The sequence below is a fragment of the Pseudopipra pipra genome, chromosome Z, assembly GCF_036250125.1.
Source record: "Pseudopipra pipra isolate bDixPip1 chromosome Z, bDixPip1.hap1, whole genome shotgun sequence".
NCBI lineage: Eukaryota > Metazoa > Chordata > Aves > Passeriformes > Pipridae > Pseudopipra > Pseudopipra pipra.
The window spans coordinates 8535399-8558087 of NC_087581.1; the positions used below are offsets into that span (position 1 = coordinate 8535399).

Sequence of the window (22689 nt, forward strand, 5' to 3'; positions counted from 1 at the left end):
TGCTGAAGCTGGACCCAATGCGCCTCCTGCAAGGCTGGATTGTCCCCTCATCCTCCGTCTCCTCCCTCCTGCTCAATTACAGTCCCTGCAGGACATGGGGAAGTGGGCATCAATCACGGCTGGTTACTCAGGTGACAGCAGCTGTGTCCCCAAGCCCCCCAGGGAGCATGGAAACACACATCACCCCCCGAGCCTGGTAATGAGTGGGGATGTGGGCCCGCGTGTGCCCTCCTGGCTCCCTGGGGCTCTGGTGCTCGATGAGCTGTGGTCAGCACTTCACAGCAGTGACAAGGGACACAAGACCCCAATTAAGGCTGCATCAATCCCACTCTGGCTCCGCTTGGCACACTCACAAACACATACACCCCCCACACACGTTCACAGACTTGCCCCCAACCCAGGACACAGATTGTAGAGCCGGACCCGGCAGACCGAGGGTCCTCTGCAGGGGTACTGTGTCACCCGCGTGTTCCCAAAGCGTCCCTAGCGTGACACCTTTATCCTCCATGTCCCCGCCGCGTCCCCACGTTCCCCTGCCCCCGAGGACAGGTCCGGGGCGGGCAGCGCTGCTGCAGCACTCTGGACAGCGACCGCGTTACACGGGTGGGATCGGGGGTTCGGGTTGAGTCCCCGGGGGACTGGAGGCGTCCCCGAGGGGCTGGGGCTGTCTCTGAGGTACTGTGAATGTCCTCTTCGGATGGGCTGGGGCTGTCCCTGAGTAACTGTGGTAGTAGTTGGGGGTGTCCCCGAGAGCTGGAGGTTTTCTCAGGGGGCTGGGTCTGTCCCAAGGGGGGACTTTCAATCAAGAGTATCTGTCCCCTTGGGTGCCAGGGACCTGGCTTAATGGATGCCAGGGTGGACCTGTCCTTGTGGCTGCCTCTGGCTGGGGTGTCTGTCCCATGGGAGCTCCTCGTGCCTCTTCATGTGTACAGGTGGCTGCACATGTGTGCAAGTGCTTGTGCGAGCACATGCATCTGCCCACACCTGTGAGCATGAACGCCATCGACTTTGTACAAGGGAGCACAAGTGATCTGGGCACGTGTGTGGTGACTGAGTGCCTGAACATCTCCATGCCTTTCCATGTGCACCCATACATGCACCCGTGACCACCCACGCATACGTCTGTGCCTCCCAGCCCCACCTGGGTCACCTGTGTCCTCTGTGGGCACTGCCCAGGTGCCAGGCTGGCCCAGCACTGCTGGCAACTCACCAGGTGCAACCTCACAGCCCCATGGCCGTGGCCCCAGCAGCCCGAGGGCCCTGTTCCTTGCCTGGCAGAGGCAGCCTAATGGGATCCCCACCCAAGGATGAGCTGCCACAGGGAGCTTGGAGGGGAAGGAAGCATCACGGCCTGGCTGGCATGACTGGAACTGGTGCCCAGTATGATGCAGCCTGTGCTTGAGGGCTTTGGTAGATGTAGGGCACCTGTTTGCAACTCAGAGCTCCCAGAAACTGAGGCAATCCTTGCACTGGAGGCAAACATGAGGTGGGCTGTGAAACCTCAGGCATTAGAGCTGATACCCCGGGGTTCCACAGGCTGCAGGGGTGTCCTGCACCCCCAGATAGGGCCCTGGAGGAGCCTGGTACCCTGTCATGCACACCACCCCTCGACACTGGTTTGGTTCAGCAATTTGTTTCCTTTAATGGATACATGGAGTCGCACAGCTGCGATGGGAGCGTGGGGGCAGGACTGGCGATGCCGAGCCCCCCACGCTGAGGTAGAGGTGAGCCTTACTCCACACTCACCTGCTCCGGCACCCTGGGGTGCAGGCAGGTGGAGGAGGAGCCCGCCCAGCCCCAACGAGGTAGTTTGGAGTGCCCACTGTCTCCCCACCCTCCGGCTGGGGGACTCTGGCATCTGGGCAGTCTTTGGTGGTGGGGGGGCTCTGCTGGGCCTCCATGCCCTCAACCCTCACCCCCAGTATTAACCCCCAACTCCAGCCCCACCTCAATAAGCTCCACCCCCACCATTCCCACCAATATCCCCATTATTTGCCCCCACCAGGGTGACACCCCCTGAGCTGAGGACCTGGGGGGCTGAGATGCCACCACCCTGGGGGTGTCTCAGGGCAGGGGCAGCAAGCCCAGGCAGCGCAGGAGGACTGGGTAGGGGCATCTGCAGTGGGTAGGGGGTGCAGTATATATTTAGGGGCTGCAGTGTATATGGGGCTACAGTTTACAGGGGCTGCAGAGTACTGTGCCTGCAGCATTTGCATGGAGGGTGTGCATGGAGACCTCACGTGGGCACCAAGGGGATGCAGTGTGTGCACTGGGGGTGCAGTGTATGCATCGAGGTGTGTACAGGGGCAGCAGTGCGTGCATTGAGGTGGGTACAGGGGCTGCAGGATGTAGGGGATGCAGCATGCAGGTCCCAGGGGGTGCCCCAGGCAGCAGGGCAGCAGGAGATGTACAGGGGGTCACCTAGGGGCAGTGCCTTGGGAAAGAAGAGGTGTGTGTGTGTCAGAGAGCACGCACAGGGACAAGGGACAAAAGGGCCCACCTGGGTGTTCAGGGCCTTGCATGGACACAGCTCAGTATTGGAGCAAGAGGCACCTTGGGGTCCCCCATCCCACCGTGGCGGCCCAGTGGGGTCCCACAGCTCAGCCCCCCACACCCTGGGCACCCCCAGCTGCTTTCAGGGTGCTCTCAGGCCTCTGCCTTACGGTGAGGCGCTGGTGGGAGTGTGGCTGTGAGAGGAGGGTGGGAGCAGGGGGTTTGGGGCAGGCATGGGGTTCGGACGGGTCTGGGTGCTCCCTCCACCAGGTGCCGGGGCAGCTGAGGGCCGGCGGGCGAACAGGACACCTGGGGAGCAAGAGCAAGGGGGTGAGGGCAAGCCCAGGGTTGGGGGATCTGCTCACCTTCCCCCCAGCACCCAGGCTGGGGAGTGTGGGACCAATACCCATGGGGACTCCATCTCCCCTTCATCACCTTCAATGTCTCCCCCAGCCCAGCTGTCTCCACATGCATGAGGCTGCCTGTGGGGTGGCCTGGGCCCATTTGGCTGGAAGCCCCACATGCTGATTAGCCCTGACCTTTCTGGCTCGTTAAATATTTACATCCTGAAGGAAAAGCCATCGATTTTAATTGAGGGGTGTCTCAGCAGGGCAGGTATGGAGCTGAGGGACATGGGATGAACTGCTTGGCCACGTAGGTGCACAGTGGCACCCCAAGGGATCCTCTGCTCCAGCAAAGCACCCCAACACCTTCCCCTGCACCCAACACCATCCTCCGTAACCAGCCAAACCCACCACCCAGCCAGAGATCCTCTGGGCACACTAGCATCGGGGTGAACTCAAATCCAAGCCCTGCCTGCAGGATTCTGGGATGCAAGATGACCCTAAGGGCAGGCTCACTTCTCAGCCTGAGTCTGTCCATCCCCCACTTTGGCCCTTCATTGCTAGCACCTGCTGTGGGCCAATTTCCACCCTTGCTGACCCCCTCCTTCTCCTGCCCCCTCTCCCCAGGCCCTGCCACTTCATTACGATGGATTTTATAGTAAAGACATCAGATTGAAGGAAGGACTTGCTGGCCAGGCAGTGGCTATAAGTTATTGGATTTCCCGGCCGCAATTACACAGGCCAAGCGGCCCTTCTATTTACCTGTGTAGACAACTCCATTTATTTCTATTGACATGTTGATACTGCTAATGCCGTTGGTGGACAGGTTCAATGCGGTCTCCTGTCTGTCATCTGGGGAAAGGAAATACCAATATGAGTGTTAAGAGAAACAGAAACAAGAACCTGCCTTAGAGAGAGAAGCAAGGACCCTTTGGGCATCCATGCTCCTCTCCAGCCGCTGCTGCTCCCACCTGGGGACAGGGTGAGCCCAAGCTGAGGTGCTGCACCTCGTTACCTCGGTTGGAGATCTTGACGTTCATAGGGAACTGTGAGGCCACAGCCAGGAGGTTGTGCTGCAGTGCGTGTTGCACCAGCCGCTGCTGCTCCTCTGCTGTCAGGGCCACCTTCTTCTCCGGGGGCTCCCCTGTCTCCAGCTTCTCCCGCAGCTGCTCCAGCACCACTGCCTGCGAGGCAGCTGCTGCTTGAGCTGCTGTGAGGTGGTGACCAGCCAGTCCCACGGGGATAGCGATGCGCCCTGGCACTGCTGCCGTCAGCATGCCGTCCTCTGCAACAACCAAGAGACCTCAGCGGGGCCCCTCATCCCCACTCCACCCCACCATCTCCGGCTGGTGCTACTTCATCCCACCAGCACAGGGCAGGGTGGGCCACCATCCCCTGCATCATCTGGGTTTGGTCATCTTCCAAAGCCAGCAGAAATAAACTTTTCTCAGTTCCAGAAAGGGACTAAAGGAACAAAATTTCTCGTATTTCCCCCAAGCAAAAAGAGCAAGAGCAGACAGGGAACATCCCTGCTCCTGGAGTAGTATCCATCCCTGGGAAGAGACGGCTGCCGCAGGGCAGATGTGATTCTCACCCACCTTTCTTAACACCATGCACTTGGCTGAGCTGGCCACAGGTGTGTGTGGAGATGCTGAGAGCTGGCAGAGGCATTTTGGGCGCGCCCAGCAGGGTTTGGGTGCTGGCTGGCGAGTAGTTGAAGAGTGCTGTGCCGAAGGTCTGCCTCCGTCCCTCCCGGCGGTTGCTGTCAATGGCAGCTTGGAGCTCCCCGGGAGAGCTGAGTGCCCGCTTCTCACATTCGTAGGGATACAGGTACTTCATGTATCTGCACAGGGAGAGCGCCAGGATGAGATCCAGCATCACGCACCTCCCAGCAAGCCCCATGCTGAGCTGGGCTCAGGGTAGGGATGGGCACTTGGGAAGGGGCAGAGCCCTCCAACCACTTTTGAGGCTGTCCATGTCAGACCCCACTCAGGGCTCTGGGAGAGCTGAGCCAGTGGGTGCCCCAGGGCAGGGTGTGTGCCCCAGGGCAGGTGCTCCCACCTGCCCCCACTGCCGGGCACTCACTGTGTGCGGAGGGTGAAGGCAGCACTGGTGATGGAGGTAGGTAGGTTGAGGCCCTTGGTGATCTCCCGCCAGATCTTCTTGTTGATGACTTCGACCAGGCCACCTTTGTCTGTCACCAGCCGGTACAGGGTGTACAGGTCCAGCACTTGCTTGGCCATGATGGGGATGCGGTTCACTGGTGTCCCTTCCAGACACACAAAGGAGACAGAAAAGGGTGGGGGGGGAGCCCACAGGGGCCCTTATTACCTGGGAACACAGCCTCCACCTTCTCCCCATTGTCACTGCAGGTACCCACAATGAGAGACACATCTCTCCATGCCCATGGGTACAGTGGGGTGCAGACAGGACCCCAGGGTGCCTGGGAGAGTGGCACTCTGCTCAAGAGCACGGGAGACCCCGGGATGCTGGCACAGGGTCACCTTTGATGGAGCTGTCAGTGGGGCCAGGGGCTGGCATGTGAGCCACAGTGGGATGGGCAGTGTCCTCTTCAGACTCCCTTAGAGAAGGTTGTGCCTCTGCAATTTTTAGAGCTCTCTACAGAGCATCAATCCACAAAATGTCTCAGAGCATCCTAGAAGGATTCACTGTGTAACACCCTTTCAGAGCCCCACAAAGAGAGACTCCATCTAAACTTTAAGAAGGGACCCACCTTACAACCTCTCTGAAGAGGGATGCCTCTCACAGGGGAACTGGAAAGACACCCTTCTGGAAAGACTCACCCTACAATCTGTGGACAGGTTTTCCCTCCCAGCCCCACACAGAGACACTCTCACAAGAGTCCCTGAAAAACCTCTCAAACTCAAAGATGCCTCCAGCACCTCCCACTGCTTAAAGGTCTTCGGTGCCCTGCCTCAAGAGACCTGACCCCAAACCCCTTGAAGTACCCTTAGTAGAGACTCTGACCCCTGGTCCCCAGGATCACCCCCCTCACCGAGGCCATGGGGTCACCAGGGTTCTGTGAGCCCAGTATAGACCAGCATGGTCTCCACAGCCACCAGGTCTGGTTACAACCCCCTCCCCACTTTCTCAGCACCCCCAAATAGCCCCGCACCCTTGGCACCTCGGGGCAATGGTCTGGGCAGTGGCTGAAAGCTGCAGCAGGGCAGAGGAGGGACAAGCATCACATCCCATCCCACCCCATCCCATCCTGTCCCATTCCACCCCATATTTATTCCTTCTGCGAGGCGGCGGGGCACAGGCAGTATTGGAAAGCCATCCATTTGGCCGGGGGAGGCTGTCACGACCGTGCTTCGCCCCTCAAACGAAGCCGTCATTCACCGCCATCCTCCAGCATCCCTAATTTATGGCCCTGATATTGGCTCGGCTTCTTCACATAAGCCTGAAAAATGAGCTCTTTTTATTCTTTTACTGAGTTCATTTAACTTTTTTTTTTTTTTTTTTTTGTGTGTGTGACTGTGTTGTTCACCAGGTCGGGAAGGGGGAGAGGAGTTTATCCTCCTGGGAAAAAGGTAGAGATATTGACTTGATATCTGCTGCCAGTACCTCACCAGCCCTGGTGGGGGCTGCTGGCATGAGCCCCATCACCTCGGGGGGGGGGGGGGGGGAGGTGCAATTCAAGGGCTCTCCCTCCCTCCCAAATGCGAGTTTGCAGGGTCTCATCCCCCCCTCAATGGCCCATGGACTGTTTTTTCCTCTTCCCCCCTCTCCAGCCGTGGTGGCCAGTGAGAGTGGCTCGCCATTAATCTCACGGCTGTGCGGGCGGGCAGCCGATGCCTGTCCTACTGACAAAGGCACCTGTCTGCGTCCCCGCAGAGTGATGGTCCTGGCCCCAGCCAGGGTGAGGGCCACAAAAGCCCAGGGAGGTGATGCAGCCATTGTGGTGCTGCAATTAGCGCCTTGATTGATTAACGGTCCCGTGTTATCAGCAGGGCCCTCGGCTTGGCAGGGAGATGGGGGGGGGGGCTGCAGATCCCTGGTGAGCAAATGCAGAAACAGCCCCCCTATGACCCAGCTCGCTGCTTTGGGGTCTCACAGAAGTTGGGGCATGGGGATAAGGTGCCCCACTGCCTGTAGCCTGTATCTGATGGGGGTGGTGGTATCACCCCCATTAACCACTGTGGCCAGGTAGGCCCTTGTGCCATGGGGTGGCTTCAGAGGGGCTGTGCCCAACCCATTTTTCAGCCCTGCTAATTTTCCACCCTGCTGCCAAACGTCAGTGCTGAAACTGCCCTGACAGACATAGGGGGGACACATCCTCTTTCATTAGGCTTCACCCTTAGGTGATTAGGGCATTAATCCCTTGTGGCCCACTGCCACCCTGGGGACACAGCCTGGGTGTCACAGGCCTGCCTGTGAACCCTTGAGTGCCACAAAAGCAGCTGCCATGGCTCATCCGTGGGTGCTTCTTACCCAGTTCCTGATGACCCTGAGAGTCCCGTCACTGCCCCACAGCCCCTCTGGTCCCCTTTTTCTTTGCTACCCGACTCCAAAATCACCAACTCCTCCAACAGGCTTGTGCACACCCATAACTACACACCTGCATCCCTGCCTGCCCTCCCCAGGGGGACGGCACCCACTTGGAGGAAATAAAGGACGAAGGGGACAGTGGGCACAGGAGCAGGACAGCCCCACACAGAACGATGTAGAATAGAGCACCATCAGGGAAGCGAGCAGCTCCCTCCCTCCTCCCCAGACCAGCAGGCACTTACTTAATTAGCCCCGGCCCCAATAGCGAGGGAGTTAATTAGCTCTGGAAAGAGAGATAATGAAGCCGCAGAACAGCCCATGAATCTTGCAGCTGATGGATGCTGGGGGGCCGAAACACCACTGATGCTCCCATTCGCTCCCCATAGCCCTGCACCAGGGCCAGGGGTATCAGGGGGCACCCATAAGGGCAGTACCCAGCCCTTCCACCACCTCCAGCCTAGCTCCAGCATGAGCCCCGTGGCTGTGCCAGCACCCCACAGCACAGCACTGAGTGAAACAAGTTTGTGGTGTCTCCGTCTGACCCAAAAGTCAACCCCTGCAGCCCCACAGACAGGAGAGTACCCTCACCACCCTTCCTACGGGCAGGGCACAAGGGCAACTGCCCCTTTCTGCCCTCCCTCACCCCACACACAGGCCAGCCCCGTTGCTCCCGCACCCCCCCCTTTAGCCTTCCCCTGTTAATTAGCTCGGCATTAACCTCTGCCTGGGGTTTACTGGCTATCGAGCGGCTTGTTCATTAATCCACACACCAGCAAAAGGCTCTAATTAATACGGCCGCCCACACGCCCGCGCTCGGCAACTTTTAATTGTCGGAGGCCCGGCCGGGGAGGGCGAAGGTTAAAGCATTTATCGAGTCCCCGGGAGCCGGCACGGCCCCCCGTGCCGATAGCAAAGATTTCCGATGAGGATGGGTTGGCTGGTGAGCCCTTAACCCCTGGGTGCCCGGCGCGGGCCCCAGTCCTGCACACCATGGGCGTCGCTGAGAGATGCTGGTGGTGGGCATCCTCACCAGGTGCTGCTGATGGGGAGCCCTAATGGGCACTGCCAACGGCATTCCGACCAGGCATCACTAAAACGCCCAGAAAACTGCTAATGGGTATCATTAACGGGTGTTGCTATCGCTTGTCTCCGAGGGGTATGCTAATGGCCATCCCCAGCGGGCGTTCCCAGTGGGCATCTGTGCTGGGACTGCTGACGGGCAATCGGCATGGACAGCTGCCCCAGCCTCGGGCTGCGGGGGGGGGGGCCAGGGAAGGCACCGCAGGACCTGCCTGGGGATTTTGCAGTGACCTGGAGCAGCTCAGACCCGAGAGGATCACACCATGAGCCCCTGCCAGCAGCTGAGGCCGGGGTGAGACACTGACACCCACCCCAGCCACCCACCTTTACCTCTCTTCTGCATGAAGCCAAAGAGGTCATCCAGGAACTCCTTGCGTTTTGGGTCCTCATCCAGTTCGTAGAGCTGGGGGCAGGAGAGAGAGGGGTCAGTGCTGCTGGCACAGGGAGGTGAGAAAGGCAGAGGGTCCTGGCTGTGCCAGGACCTGGCATCATCCCTGGCCCCACGTTCCTGCTCTGCCAGCAACAAAAGGCTCTGTGTGCACCACAGATAGAACCCCCTAACACACCCTCTGTGCTGCAGCACTGGACTCTCCCTGTGCCTGGGGTCTGGTGTGGGCTTCCTAAAAACCACTATTTTGTACCTTTGCTGCAGAGATGCTGAGTCAGTGCTTCAGTTTCCCCCTGTTCCTTACCTTCTTAGGTGGAGGAATCAGTGTTTCAGCCCAGGGGCATCAGCAAACCCCAGGCCAGACCCTGGGATCAGGATGCTCAGCCCTGCTTGGCTCTTCTCTGGCTCAGCACTGCTCAGTGCTGGTGTTCACCGAGTCCCAGCACAGGGTCAGCATCCTCCTCAGATTTCATCCCTCACAGGGACACATGTCCACCTGCACAGTGGAGATGCTGGTCCCATGCCAGGGCAGGGAAAATTGGCCTGGCCATGGCACTGGTTACTGTGAGGGAGCTGCCAGCACTGGGGCTGCCCCAGCAAGTTTGTGGGTGCACCGATGCATTTGCAAGCCGGTGAGTGAGCACACAGTTGTACAGATGCACACTGTGAGGATACTTAAGTGTGCTGGATGGATGCAGGTCCAGACACACGGACACAACCCCCGAGCTGAGCTGAGCTGAGGGACAGCACTGGGGAGGCGAGTGCAGCCCCTACGCCAGGGACGTGAAGTGCCGGCTCCGTGCGAAAGTCAGGGCTCGCCTGATTCCAGCACAGCGCCTGAGTGACCATGACAAATTGGAGCCCGCCAGATCGATGGCCCAGCAGTAAAAGTCAGAGCACATAAAGGAAAAATTAGCACCAATCGAAGACGCTATAGACACCAATTCCTCCCAGCAAGCCCGGCAAGAATTTAAAGCCATTGAAAAGAAACAAAACTCAGCAGTCCAGAATGGATTTCCAAAACATATACAAAGAAATGCAAGCTGGAAAACAAAGTCAGGCACAAAATAGAGTCGTTTAAAAAACAATTGTGCTGGGAAAGGCCGTTAAAAACCAATAGAAAGGGAGCACAGCCTCCCCCCCCTCCCAGCACATCATTCACCAGACAGATAAAAGGAGCTGTGCTTTAGGGACATCAGGCTGCAGAGACATGGGACGTGGGGATGGGGGGGATGCAGGGATGCGATGGGGACGTGAATGCAAAGATATGGGGATGTACGGGTGCAGGGGTATGGGAATGTAGGGATGTGGAGTTGCAGGGACTCGGGGGCAGGGCGATGTAGGGATCCAATGAGGACACATGAATGCAGGGACATGGGAATGTAAGGATATAGGGATGAAGGGACTTGGGAGACATGGAGATGTAGGGATGCAGGGGTGGAAGGGACATGGGGCCATATGAGGATGTGAGGATGCAGGGATGCTCCTACAGACACCCCATGGTTCCTGTCACTGAACAGACACATCTAACACGGTCCCTCATCTAACGCACGGTGCCAGCTGCCTGTCCCTTGTCAGGGTGCTAACTGCTCGTACCTGAACCGGTCTGTGGGTGCTACTGCCAGACTCCCACCATGCACACTGGTGCTGAACTGCCTGGCTCCGTGGTGTTCCACCTGTGCTGCTTCCTTGCTCTCTAGATCCCACTCACCCATCCCCTCCTTGCAGCTGGTTGCTCTGGGAGTGCCCTGACCCCTGGGTGCCAGCACCCTGTCCCTCTCCTCCATCGTGGTGTTCCCTGCCTTGCCCGGTGCCCCCTCCTCATTGCCTGTTCTTTCCCAGGAGCTCCTTGAGCCATCGATTACAGTAACTAGGTCAGGCTCAGAGCAGAGCTCCAGGAGGCTGCTTTGATTTCTGCCCCAGGAAGGCTGTGTCGGCCCGGCTTTTCCTGCATTTCCTTGCCTGTGGAAGGGCTCCGACCCCCACCGCTCCCCATCAAGCCCGTTTACATCCCCTGAAATCTCCTGGCTTGTCAAAACAGGAACAAATGCCCCAAAACTGGCAACCACCACTCATCCCACAGCAAGGGGAAGTCACGGCCTTCCCGGGGATCACCAGTGGTTGAGTTTCTGCACCCACACCCCTGCTGTGAGCCAGGGTGCCACTTGTGTTTCTCCTTCCTACAAGCCAGACAGGATCCCACCCAGAACGGGCTGCTACTGACTCCAGCCCCCAAAACAGGTGTGACCTCCAAGTGCCAGGTTCTATTTTTCCACTGTTTATTAACCCCTAACCTTTTATCTGTGGGGCACTGAGATGCAAAAACATGTTACATCCAACGGGGGACAAAGGTCAGCTTTTAAGTGGAGACAAGAGCAGAGCTGAGTAACAGGGAACCAGACGGTGAGGTCCTTGGGTACACTGGGATGCACCAGGTGTTCCCTCAATTTTGGGGATGCTCAGGCTGGAGAGGAGGTGGTTTTGGGGGATTCCCACTCATGGGGGGTGGGAGCTGAGTCCCAGACAAGGATGGTAAAGGCATCCTGCCATCACAGCTTCACAGGAGTGACACAGGGGTAGCATGGGTGGTGGCATAGGTGGTGGTCTGCTACAGACTCCAGGCAAGAAGGGACCTATCGTTCAGCCCTATCCCCAAAGAAATCCAACTCCATCCATAACCCAGGGCTCTGGGTCCTGTTCCTCACCCTGCTCCTCCTCCTGCAGGGTGGGGACTGTGGTCCCCTCCCACCTCACTTGGGGACTGACCATCTAAGAGGCAGATCAGAACTCTCCTGAGTCATACACACCTCACCTGGCTGTACATAACCCCACGAGGGCTGACAACCCCACATGGGTGTGTACAAGCCCACGCAAGCATATACAACCCTACACAGGCATGCACAACCATGTGTGGGCTTGCACAACCCCACAAGTGTGGGTACACTCAGCCCCCATGAGTGTGCACAACCCCTTACGGTCATTGCACAACTCCACACAAGCACGTGCACAGCCCTGTACACAGACACACATCCTCCTCAGGGCCACATGCAAGCTCGAATGGGCACGTACAACCCTGCACAGGCATGCACAACCTTGCATCAGCGTGCACAGCAGAACAACACATGAGAGTGCACAAGCCTGCACACGCATGCTCAGCCCACACAGGCACAAATCCCTACACAGGAACCATGTCTGGATGGGCACAGCCTCCCACGGGCATGTACAGCCCCAGGTGGGCTGCCATGACCCCAAGGTGGGCACGCACAGACTTTTTATGTGTACACACCACTCTGCACGAGCATCCACAACCCCACACGTGCATGGGCACACACCCCATATGTACATGCACAATTTTAGACAGGCCTGCACAACCCCAGAGGGGCACACACAGCCCCAGACAGGCAGATGTAGCCCCAGACAGCCACGCCCAGCCTCAAACATGCACGCCCAACCCTAGATGGAACATGCACATTGCTGTTACCTGCACACAGAACTTCAATATGTGCATCCACAGCCCCTGACTGGAACACACTACCCCAGATGGGCACACACAGCCCGAGACTGGAACACACACCACCAGTGGAGCACACACACCACAGCTGTATCCACACAATCCCACACATACATGCACAACCCCAGCCAGGCACTCTATGTGGGTGGACACACCCCACCCTGCAGGGGCACATGCTGCCCCAGCCATGTGCCTCGGAGCAGTGAAGTGGGCCTTGCCTGGGGGCAGTTGTGCAACACAAGCAGCAGCTCCTGCTTGTGGTGACCTATGAGCAAGGACCCTTTTAATCGTGTTTGTATTGATATAATTAGTAACTCATTTAACGCCATCGATGTAACTATATTCCTCTATAAACAGAAGTATTAAACTGTCAAGTCCCGGGATCGATACCCCACCAGTGTGCAGTGCAGCTCTGCCCTGCTGACCTCGGGGACTCCCGGGTCCACGGTGCTTGGCCACCCCATCAGCCACGGAACCCCAGCACCACCCCAACTCCACCTGGCACCGCTGCCTGAGTGCTGGTGCAGGACTAGTGCAGAATGTCCTCATCCCCCACCCCACCCTGGGTGCAGCCCTGGGACCCTGCTCCCTCCTGTCATCCCACTGCCATAGCGACATCTATATTCCTTAAGGGGTGGGGATAACGGCGCTTGTCAGGCAGGTTAAAGGTCAGCGGGTCGAACATGGTTTATTAAAGGCACGTGAATAAACCTTGTGCCTCCTCCTCCTCACCGCAATCAAATAACATTGTTAGCTTCACTCACTCACCCAGGAGATGCCTCTCCTGGAGCCAAGGGGGCCTGCAGGGATGGAGCTGGGGTTCCTGAGACCACTTAGCCTAGCTGATTCCCTGGATGGTGGAAAGATGTGGTGAGGTGCTAAGGCACCCCACAGGCATTTCCAGGCTGCCCTGCCTCAGTGAGCCCCTGCACACTCCCGCCAGGGCACTGCTGCCAAGGGAAGCAATCTCAGCTCTCAGCGGGACCCCTCGCAGCCCCTGCTCAGCTGCCACCTCCTGCTGGCAGCCAGGGCTTGGATCGGAAGCCAGGATTTAATCCACTTAATATGAGTTGTATCGATCCCGGACCCAGCTCAGCTCCCCCCCACCTTGCAACCCCCCCCCCCAACCCTGAGCCGCTTAATATGCACCACATTGATTATCTGCACTGCTAATTTTTCCATCTGGCCCCTGTTCACGCAGGGCACTCAGGTAACACTTGTCTCCCTGCTCCCCCGGCCTCCTGGGGTGCAGCCACACACCACGGGGGGCTGACCACTGACGCACTGTTTTGAAGTCACTGCACCCCTCCAGAGCACCACTGTCGCCTCTGAATGGGGGTCTCTGGCTTCTTCCCTCAGGGAAATGATGCACACCAACCAGGCACCCAGACACTGGAATTGGTTCTACCCTGCTCCCTGATAGCATAGGGGGAATAGCCATGAGTGCCTCAGTTTACTCTGCAGGTAATCAAGGAAACTGGCTGTTGCCATTTGAGGCACAGCCCTGTGCACCCGGGGGTACAGGGACTGAACACACAACAGTGTCCACAGTCAGAACCCCCCAGCCATAGACCACACACAGGAAGCTAAGGGGTTGTGGGTCCCTCCTCCCCATCCCTTCTGCCAGAGTTGGGGGGCAGTTCACTTCCCGCCGGGCACAAACCACCCCCTGACCTTGTGAGCCACCACTCGCCTCTGCCACCAGTTGTTAATAAGTTAATGGTTATGGGACGGCTCTGCTGGGAGGACGGCTGCATTCGAAGGCACTGCTGGTTCCTGGGGGTATGCTACTCCCCTGACCCCACAGCCCCGACGGGTGCTGAGATGCTCGCTCACCCCAACATCGCCAACCGCAGCGGTCGCCCCATCAGTGGGGCTGAACACCTCCGTTTGGAGACCTCCCTCAGAGCCGTGGCTCCCCCCCAAGAGCCTTTCATCATGCTTAATATTTAACGGCGCTTTATAGAGCAGCAGGTTTAATCAGCGCTGATAATGCGGCAGATCCGGCAGGTCATTAAAACCCCCCTCCCCGCCACAGCAGGCACTGCCGCTCCCGGGAGGGCTGCCTGCTGCAAACATTAACCCGGCTCTGTGCAAGGTGAGGGACTGTGTGCTGGCAGAGCTGGCCTTGAGACGGGCAGCCCCCTGCCCACAGCCCCAGGGTGAAGTGGGGGGGCTCACAGGGTCCCCAGCCTCCTGCTCAACACATTTTGCACGAGGGGAAGCTGAGGCACAGGGTACCGGCTCAGCTCCCCCAAGGGCTGGACGTAGAGGAAACATGCTGTGTGGTGCCACTGTGGGTGCCATCCATGGCCCCGTCCTGCTGTGTGCCCCATCTGTCTGGGGGCTGCAGCATGGCGTGGGGTGGTCTCGCTTCCCGGAGAACGCGCGTCCCCCAAGATCAGCGCCTTGTTACTCGTTCATGGCTGAGCAGGCAGGGAGTCAATGAGCGGATTTGTTCGGGTTAACCTCCCTGACCTGCCGGCGCTTGCCACACCACTGCCTCCCCCTCCAGCCTTGCCTTGCTCCTCATATCTGCCTCCCTCTCCATTCTTGTCTCCCTCACGATCCCTCCCTGAGTGACTGAAGTCGTGGGACACCCCCCTGCCTTCGATCCCTCCTGGGGTGATCAGAGTCCTGGGATCCTGTTCATCACCAGCACCACCCCAGGTGTTCCTGGGGGACATCCACATGCACACCCTGTGTGTGCACACAGGGCACGTCCTGGGGGTCTGTGCACGGACACACCTTCTATAGGGCTGGGTGAGTATGGGGGTGCATACCTGGGGGGGGCAGGCTGTGTGCGTGCCTGGGATGTGCACTGGCTGCTCAATACCTGCTCCCCCTCGTGCACCTCTGGCCCCATCCCCTTCCTCTGTCTGCTTTGAAGGGATGATGTGAGAGAAAGGGCTGGTGGCCCTCCCCACCCCGCTCCCCCATGCAGGCAACCCTAGTTCCTGTCTTAGCCTCCAAAGAGCTGAGTGCCCAAGGAGAAAGAGCATTTGGGGCTGGTGGTCACCTATGCCCTGCCACAGACCCGGGATGTGAGCTCTGGATCCACGATGGAGCAGCCCCAAGCTGCAGCCTACAGGGGAGAACAGCCTCACCAAAGCAGGCATCGCCACTGGCTGCCCTGTACCCCAGGGAATGCAGTTACGCTCACCCTCTGCACACTTATGCACATAATAGCCTGCTCTGCAGATGCACACAATCTTGTGCCTGCTCTCCTTGTGCAACTCACCCTGGACTCAACATCCTTGGACAAACAGCCCCAGTATGGATGCTCACACAGCCCCTAAATATGCTCCCCCTCTGCTCAGACCCTATGAGCACTTACACACCCCTATGCACTCTTCCTGTGCACATACAATCCTTGTGCACATCCATCCATCCCCTTTACACACTCTCCCCATGCACAACCACTAATGTGCATGCCCCCACACATGCCCCCCTCCTGTGCATGCTCATATGTTCCTACACGTCCCTCCTGTGCACACTCACACAATCCTATACAGCCTGTCCCCTATGCACACTCACCCCCACACACACCTGAGCTCGCTCCCACACCCCCACACAGCTGCAAAATGGCCTTTGGACCAAAGTCCACCACCCAAGATCTAACCTCCCCGCTGCAGCCCTGCCCAGCTGGCTGCCAGCGTGGGGAATTTACTTCCATTATTACTCCAGTTAGTGGATGATCAGAGGCCCCAGATTGGTGTGGGGGTGCATCACCCTCCAAATTCTCCACTCGCATCTGATCTTGGGGAGGCGGCTGAGGAGGGTGCCAGAGGCAGCTGCAGGATGGGGGCTCCTGACAGTGCTCCTTTGCCCTCCAAAGCGTCTCACACCCTCAACTAGTTTTACATGTCCTCTCTGGAGCCCCCAGCCTCAAGCGATCAGGACCCCCAGCTGGAAAATGGTGTCATGGCAGCTCCTCAGGCTCTCAGCACTCCCCAGGCTGCAGTGGGACTGGGAAGTGCCCTGGGGCAGAAGGGGGAGCAGGGGGCTGGCACACACCAGGACTGCTCAGCACGCCGGGCTGGAGAACGGGAGCAGAGGTGGTCTTGGAGGGGGCTCAGCCCCCAAACCCTGCCTCAAACACCCATGGGTCCATGCAATTCCATACACGGAGACAGTGGTACGTGCATGCATGTGGACACACACACTGGGACACCACACGTGTGTGGGCACACACATACACGTGGTCTCATACACATCCCTACACACACACGTATGGGTGCATACACACCCACACACTCGTACAGATCCATAAGCCCGTTCTGGCTCTCACATGGGTTCATACACATTTGCACAGTCTGTGGATCCATACAGACACACAGGGTCTCCCAAGGATTGCTAAACACAGGAGCACTCACAGATCCACACACGCGCATCAGCCCTCACAAAGGATTAGACACGTACCCCCACATTTACATGGGCACTAACATGGGTCCATGCACTCACTCTGGTCTGTATGCACACACCCCCCCAAAACACTTCTGTATTCACTCCCAGTTGTACCCCAGCAGCCCCTTGCTCCTGCCCTGTGCCCTGCACTCATGCTGAGCTGCTGGAGCTGTTGTAGCTCTGGGGATTAGCACACTGACCCTTGCTGCTGATGCCACCTTCCCGCTGCAGGTGGTCCCGGAGAGACCTGCCCACAAGTTTGCTGGATAGAAGCCTCCAGGCAGACGTGGACAGGAGCAAACACACCACATCCACCCCCCTCCCTGCCTCCGCAGTGTAACCAGAGACTCTCTAATTTAGCTCTGGGAGCCCTTCAGTTGTTGTTGCTGCACCTGGGTTGAAGATGCGCTGGAGGCGAGGAGGGGGCTGGGGCATGGAGACCACTTCCCTCTCCCCAGGCTCCCCCTCCTCAGCCTCTCCCTCCATTCCCTGGACATTCCTGCCTCCATTCCCTCAATCTCTCAGTGACACCACCACAGAAGAAAGCAAATCACAGACCCTACCACCACATTTTGGGGTGACTCCAAGGCATGAGGTGGAGATCTGTGGCACGAGGAGGTCTGTGGCTACAGCCAACTTGGGGCACTTTCCTCTAGGCTTTGAGATGTGAGTGAATGCATTCACAGCCGCCAAGCCCTCCCTAAATGCATGTAAGGGACAGGCGGGTGGGTGCAAGAGGCAACTGCCAGTATCAGGGACAGGCAGGGCAGGAGGGAGGACGAACCAGGATTAGGCTGAGGATGATGGCAAACAGCTGCTGGCAAAACCAGCCACCCCCAAATTCACTGCTGAGGCCACTAGATACCTGAGAGTCCCTAAAGGGCTGGCTGGGGCTCACCCCTGTCAGCTGCTCTTGGGAAGGGAAGAAGGAACTTCAGAGGGTCCTGTTTCTCCCAACCACAGATGGGTCTGAACATTCTGGTGGGGCCCTGGCAGGGAAGGCATCCTCCTGCCAGCAAACACTCCACTGACAGCTGGACACAAAGCCCAGGTGTTTGAATCCCTCCTGCCCTGGGGGACAGAGAAGGAAGCCTGGGGATCTGGTGGTGTTCTTCCATCGCCTAGAGGCAACGAGAGCACCCATCCCTGTGTATAAGCGGAGCTCCTCTGGCAGGAAAACTGAGTTCATGGAGCTGAGCTGGCACCAGCAATGCCAAGCTCTTAATCAGTACCCTCCAAGTCAAATGTGATGCAGCACCACAGCACTGCAACTTGGCAGCATCTCCGTCCTTGAGGAAGTTGGGGTTCATGGGTAGTGCATGGTCAGACCCGAATCAGTGCCCTCCACCTCAGGGCTGGGGCTGCCTCACAGCCCTGGGTGTGGAGACCTCCCAGACCTTTGCTCAGATCTCTACCCATGTGTCCTTATCAATGTACATAAACTGGCGCCAGGGGCTGATGCAAGAGGCAGGGGTGAGGGGGTCTCAACCTCCTAACAGCAGAGCGGCCCTCCCAGTCAGAGCAAAGGTCTCACCAGCCCCCACCCCACCTCCCCAAAGCAGTGTCTCAGGAAGCATATAAAACCAGGGCAAACACAGGGGATATTTCCCCAAAGTGCTCCTCTAGGCAAAGCAGCATTTGCCTATTAACCCTCAGGGGGTTCCTCCACCACACCCTTGTTCGCTGCTCCCATTCTTAGCACCACTGCACTGTGTGGAAACCCTTCCATGGCTGGTCCTGCACCAATCCACCAACCCACCCCCATACGGGTGTCCTCCCCACTGCAGAGAGACGGGGAAGTGTCTCCCTGACTACCTTCTGCAAAACAGCCTGGACTTAGTGGTCCCTGTTCACTTAGCTATGCTACTGACCCAGAAGGATGACAGCAAGGACAAACCCTGAGACCCGTCTCAGGTGATGCCATGATGGCTTGGGGCAGTTTCAGGTAGGGAGTCCTGGTGGGAAACATAGCCCTGGTCACCACAGGGTCTCTCTCCAGCTCTGGGGCCCCCATGCCCACACTGCCAGTGCCCCAGCAGCTTTCCAGCATGCTTTCCCCCCACCTCCCTCCCGCAGCATCACAGCCCAGCTCCTGGGAAACCTCCAAAAGCCAAAGCACAGCCTCCCCACTTACTCCCTGTGGAGAGCAGAGAACCTGTTCCCCAGGCTGGGTGAGCCACAGCCCTGCAGCCTGGGGAGGGCCCAGCAAGGACATGTCCCTCCCAGGCAGGGGTATGTCCCCTCCTGCATGATGACAGAGGAGGGATGGGAATGACAGCCACCCTGCAGACCACAAAGCAAGCTGGCACCACAGCCTGCTTTAAACTGCAGGGGGACATCCACTGTTCCCTGGGCTGTCTGGGACATGCCATCAGGCGGGAACTCAGGTGGGGGTCTCCAGAGCAGGGGTGCATCACCTTTCCAATCACAATTGGAAAAAAAAACAAAAGAGAGCAAGCAAGGAAGGAGCCAGCTCTGTCCCTGGGAAGTAATGGCAGGATTTATCTCGCACCCCAACCTCTCCTGCCATCTCTCTCCCAGTATTCACAATGCTCCTGCCCTGCACGAGGAGCACAGGGAGCCCCAGCCAGGGGCAGGGCGTGAGGCTGAAGGACGAGAAATGCCAGGGATGCTTTCTCTAACCTCCTCAGGAGGGAGGAGCCGCTTCCCACCTCCTGGCTGACCCCAGGAACCGGACAGTCAGCCTTTTTCTCTGCAGCAGGGTGTAATGTAACACTTCCCGGACGAGCTGTTTGGCCTGTGCAGCTCACCCACCGCGGCCCTCCCCGGGCTGATTCAAGGAGCGTCGGGCACTGGCAGCATCCCTGGGCACGGCCGCGAGGCAGGTGCTGCCTATGCCCCTGTACCTGCTGCCTCACAGGCAGGCAGGTGCCCAGTGGGTGAGCCCTGGCCCCTCCAAACAACAATGTATTGAGCACTCCTGAAACAAAAAAGGCCCCATAACAGCCAAAAGTTGAGTTCCTGTTGCTCTTCCCATCCTCTCCCACCAGAACTGGATGAGGCAGTAACTGCCTTCCTCCTCCTGTTCCTGACCGGTGCCATCCTAAAATGCCACACACCAGCTGTACAGGGACATTTCTGTCCTCTCCCCTCACCACATCTTCCCTGTCACCCACTGTGCCCCTCTCTCCCTGACAATGAAGCTCATGGGGAGCACAAACCTGGCCTGGTGCTGTGCACTCCATGCCCACACCCTTGTGTGGAGTGGCACTCACCATGCGCTAACCAGCACATTAAATACAGGCAGATCTTTCTTCCATCCTATATATGAGCCCTTTCCCTGCAACAGATCTCAGTGGCACAGGGGTGTCCCCCATGCCCACCTGGAGCGAGGCAGCAGGATCAGTGTGCTGCTCCCTCCAGTGTAGGAAATCACTGGGCTGCATTTACCAGCCACAGTATGACCTGGCCCTTGCAGGGACACAAGGGAGCTCAGCTCCATGGCTTGCTGGCTCCTTGGGATAACCACGCACACCAGAGCCCTTGCCCTTTTTCACCTCTGCAAAACCTCTGTGGACAGGGGTCAGCCTGTTCTACCTGTTACGGAAAGCACCAGGGATGCAGGTGGGCACAGGGAGATGCCTGGACACGGGGCACCCCATCATGATGCAGGGCCTGTGGACAGGCAAAGGGAACACTGAGGAGGTGGAATCACAAAGCAGGGGTGAGACAGGGTTTGGTGGCAGGGAGATGGGGAGCACATGAGGATGCCTATTAGGGTGGGACAGGGCTTAGGGGCAGGGACAGTGAGGAGCATTCAGGGAGCACTCATTTAGAGGAGGATGAGGAGCCAGGACTGGGATGCCGGGTTGCACTGATTGTACTTTCCCGGGATGAGGTTTGGGGGCAGTGGATGGATACCTTGGGGGTTCTCATTTAGCGTGGCATTGCAATAATATCTGGGGCTAATAGGTGTACTGGGACTGTCTGCTTGGCTTGGGACTGGGATGGGGTGTGGGGTTGAGCATTTAGGGTGGGACACAGACAGGGTTTGGGTGAAGTTTGGGGGCATAAGAGGTGCCCATTCAGGGAGGGCTGAACCCTGAGTTTGGGGGCCTTGGAGGGACACCGGGGATGCCTGCCCGGAGCAGCCGGTGCTGGTGACGGGTAGCGATGCCTCCTACCTGCTTGAACTGCTCCTCGTAAGTCCACTCGTGGTGTGGGGGCGGCGGCGGGTCGCGGGTCTCCCCTTCTTCCTCCTCCTCCTCCTCTTCCTCCTCCTCCTCCTCTTCCTCCTCCCCCGGAGCGGCGGGCGGCGGGCGCGGGCCGGAGGCCGGGCGGCGGCGGGGACCGGCGGGCGGCGGGCTGGGGCCGGGCTCGGCCGGGGGCCGTCGGGGAGCGCCGTCGGGGCCGCGGGCCAGGCGGGCCGCCTGCTGCCGCTGCAGGCTCTCCATCACCGCCGCCAAGCGCAGCCCCCCCGCCGCCCCCGGTCCCCGCGGCGGGGCGGCCGGCTGCGGGCACAGGGCACGGCCTCAGCGCCGCCGGCGGAGGAGCAGGAGGAGGAGGGAAGGGAGGAAGCACCCCCCACCCCACCCGCTCTCCCAGCCGCTCCCGGGGGCCTTGCCCAAAAGTTGCCCGCGGAACCGTCGCCGCGCCGGGCGCGGCTCCCGCTGCGGAGGGGCTACCTCCCCCCGCCGGGACCACCCGCTCACCCTACGGGGGGCCCGGCCCTCCGGTACCACATCCCCGCTCCTCCGGTGGACGCCCTCCCCGCTCCTACCGGGGACAGGTCCGACCCGGGACCTCCGTCACTGTCTTACTCGCTTCTCGGTCGGCTTCGGCCCCATGTCCTGGTGGGACTCCCGCCCCTGTTCCACCGAGAACCGCGTCCTACCGGGTACCCTCTTCCCGCTCCCACCGGAGACCTCCGCCCCGACGGTCCCACCGGGAACCGTCTCCTACCTAGCCGGTCGCCGCCTCGTCCTCCCCGTGGACCCCGTCCCGATCCCTCCGATGCTCCCACCGGGCACCCTGGTCCTCCCGGGACCCTCGTCTTGCTCCCACCGGGGATCCCCATCCCGCTCCCTGTCCGACGCGGGTGCCCCCACCCCGCTCCCGCCGCGCACTCCCGCCCTGCCGGGGCCCCTCCGACCGCTCCGTCCCTCACCAGGGCGGGTTTGGCCGCCAGGCTGGGGTTTTCCACCATGCCGCCGGCTCCGAGCGCCGCCCGGGGCTCGCCCCGCCGTCCCGGGGGGCACTGCCGGCTGCTCCGCCCGGTCCCGGCCCCGACCCGCCGCTCACATGGCGCCGCACCCGCCGATATTTCTTTTATTCCGCAGCAGATGAGGGTGGGTGGGATTTTTCCCTCTTTTCTTTCTTTCTCTCTTTCTTCCTTTTTTTTTTTTTTTTCCCTCTCTCTCTTTTTTTTTTTTTTTTTTTTTTTTTTTGCAACAAGTGGCAGTCAGAAGCAACACCCCTCCCCGCTCCCATTTGCTAGCGCACGTCAAGGGAGTCACCCGGGGAGGGCCGGGCTTGCGGCAGCCCCGGAGGGTCGCCCCGGTCGGGCCCGCCGAGAGCCAGCCCGGGGTCGCTCTGCGGGGAGCGGCAGGAGGGGCCGGGGCTGGAGGCGCAGGGGGCTGGGCGACCCCCAATTTTTGTGTGTTCTTGCATGCTTTGGGGTGCTGGAAGAGGGGAGTGCATGGGGGTGCGTGCAGGCTCTCCGGGTGTGCACACATCGATGTGTGAGGAGAGGGGACTGTATAGGAGGGGTACGCGAGGGGTTTGTGCACAGATGTTTGAGTGTTGCACCCATTGCACGCCTTTATGGAGGTGTGTGTGTAGATATCTGTGTATGCTGGGGGAAGGTCTTTTGTGAGTGTGTGTGTTCATTGCTTGAATGCATAGGTATGTGCACGCTGAGACAGACGAGCATCCACCACACGTGTGTGCAGGGTGTCTGAGCACACCTGTATCTGTGCCTGCTGGGAGAGGTG

At 59.1% G+C, this 22689-nt stretch overlaps 1 protein-coding gene across 1 annotated transcript; it reads right to left on the bottom strand.

The window, feature by feature from the left end:
* Nucleotides 1–1617: 1617 nt before the first annotated feature.
* On the bottom strand, nt 1618–21980 carry ARID3C (AT-rich interaction domain 3C). Its single transcript, XM_064642817.1, has 8 exons — nt 21864–21980; nt 20881–21207; nt 8760–8832; nt 4923–5106; nt 4436–4680; nt 3853–4122; nt 3600–3689; nt 1618–2802 (listed from the first exon to the last, which is right to left on the bottom strand). Exons 1-8 carry the CDS (start codon nt 21900–21902, stop codon nt 2660–2662), a joined length of 1371 nt encoding a protein of 456 aa, XP_064498887.1. The 5' UTR covers nt 21903–21980; the 3' UTR covers nt 1618–2659.
* Nucleotides 21981–22689: the final 709 nt, after the last annotated feature.

Excerpts from the sequence above, each read along its gene's own strand:
- ARID3C (XM_064642817.1), bottom strand. The coding sequence starts at position 21,902 with ATGGTGGAAAACCCCAGCCTGGCGGCCAAACCCGCCCTG. Across the intron at positions 21,208-21,863 it reads TGGCGGCCAAACCCGCCCTG|CCGGCCGCCCCGCCGCGGGG; the intron begins GTGAGGGACGGA and ends CTGTGCCCGCAG. Across the intron at positions 4,681-4,922 it reads GCCTTCACCCTCCGCACACA|ATACATGAAGTACCTGTATC; the intron begins GTGAGTGCCCGG and ends CTCCCTGTGCAG.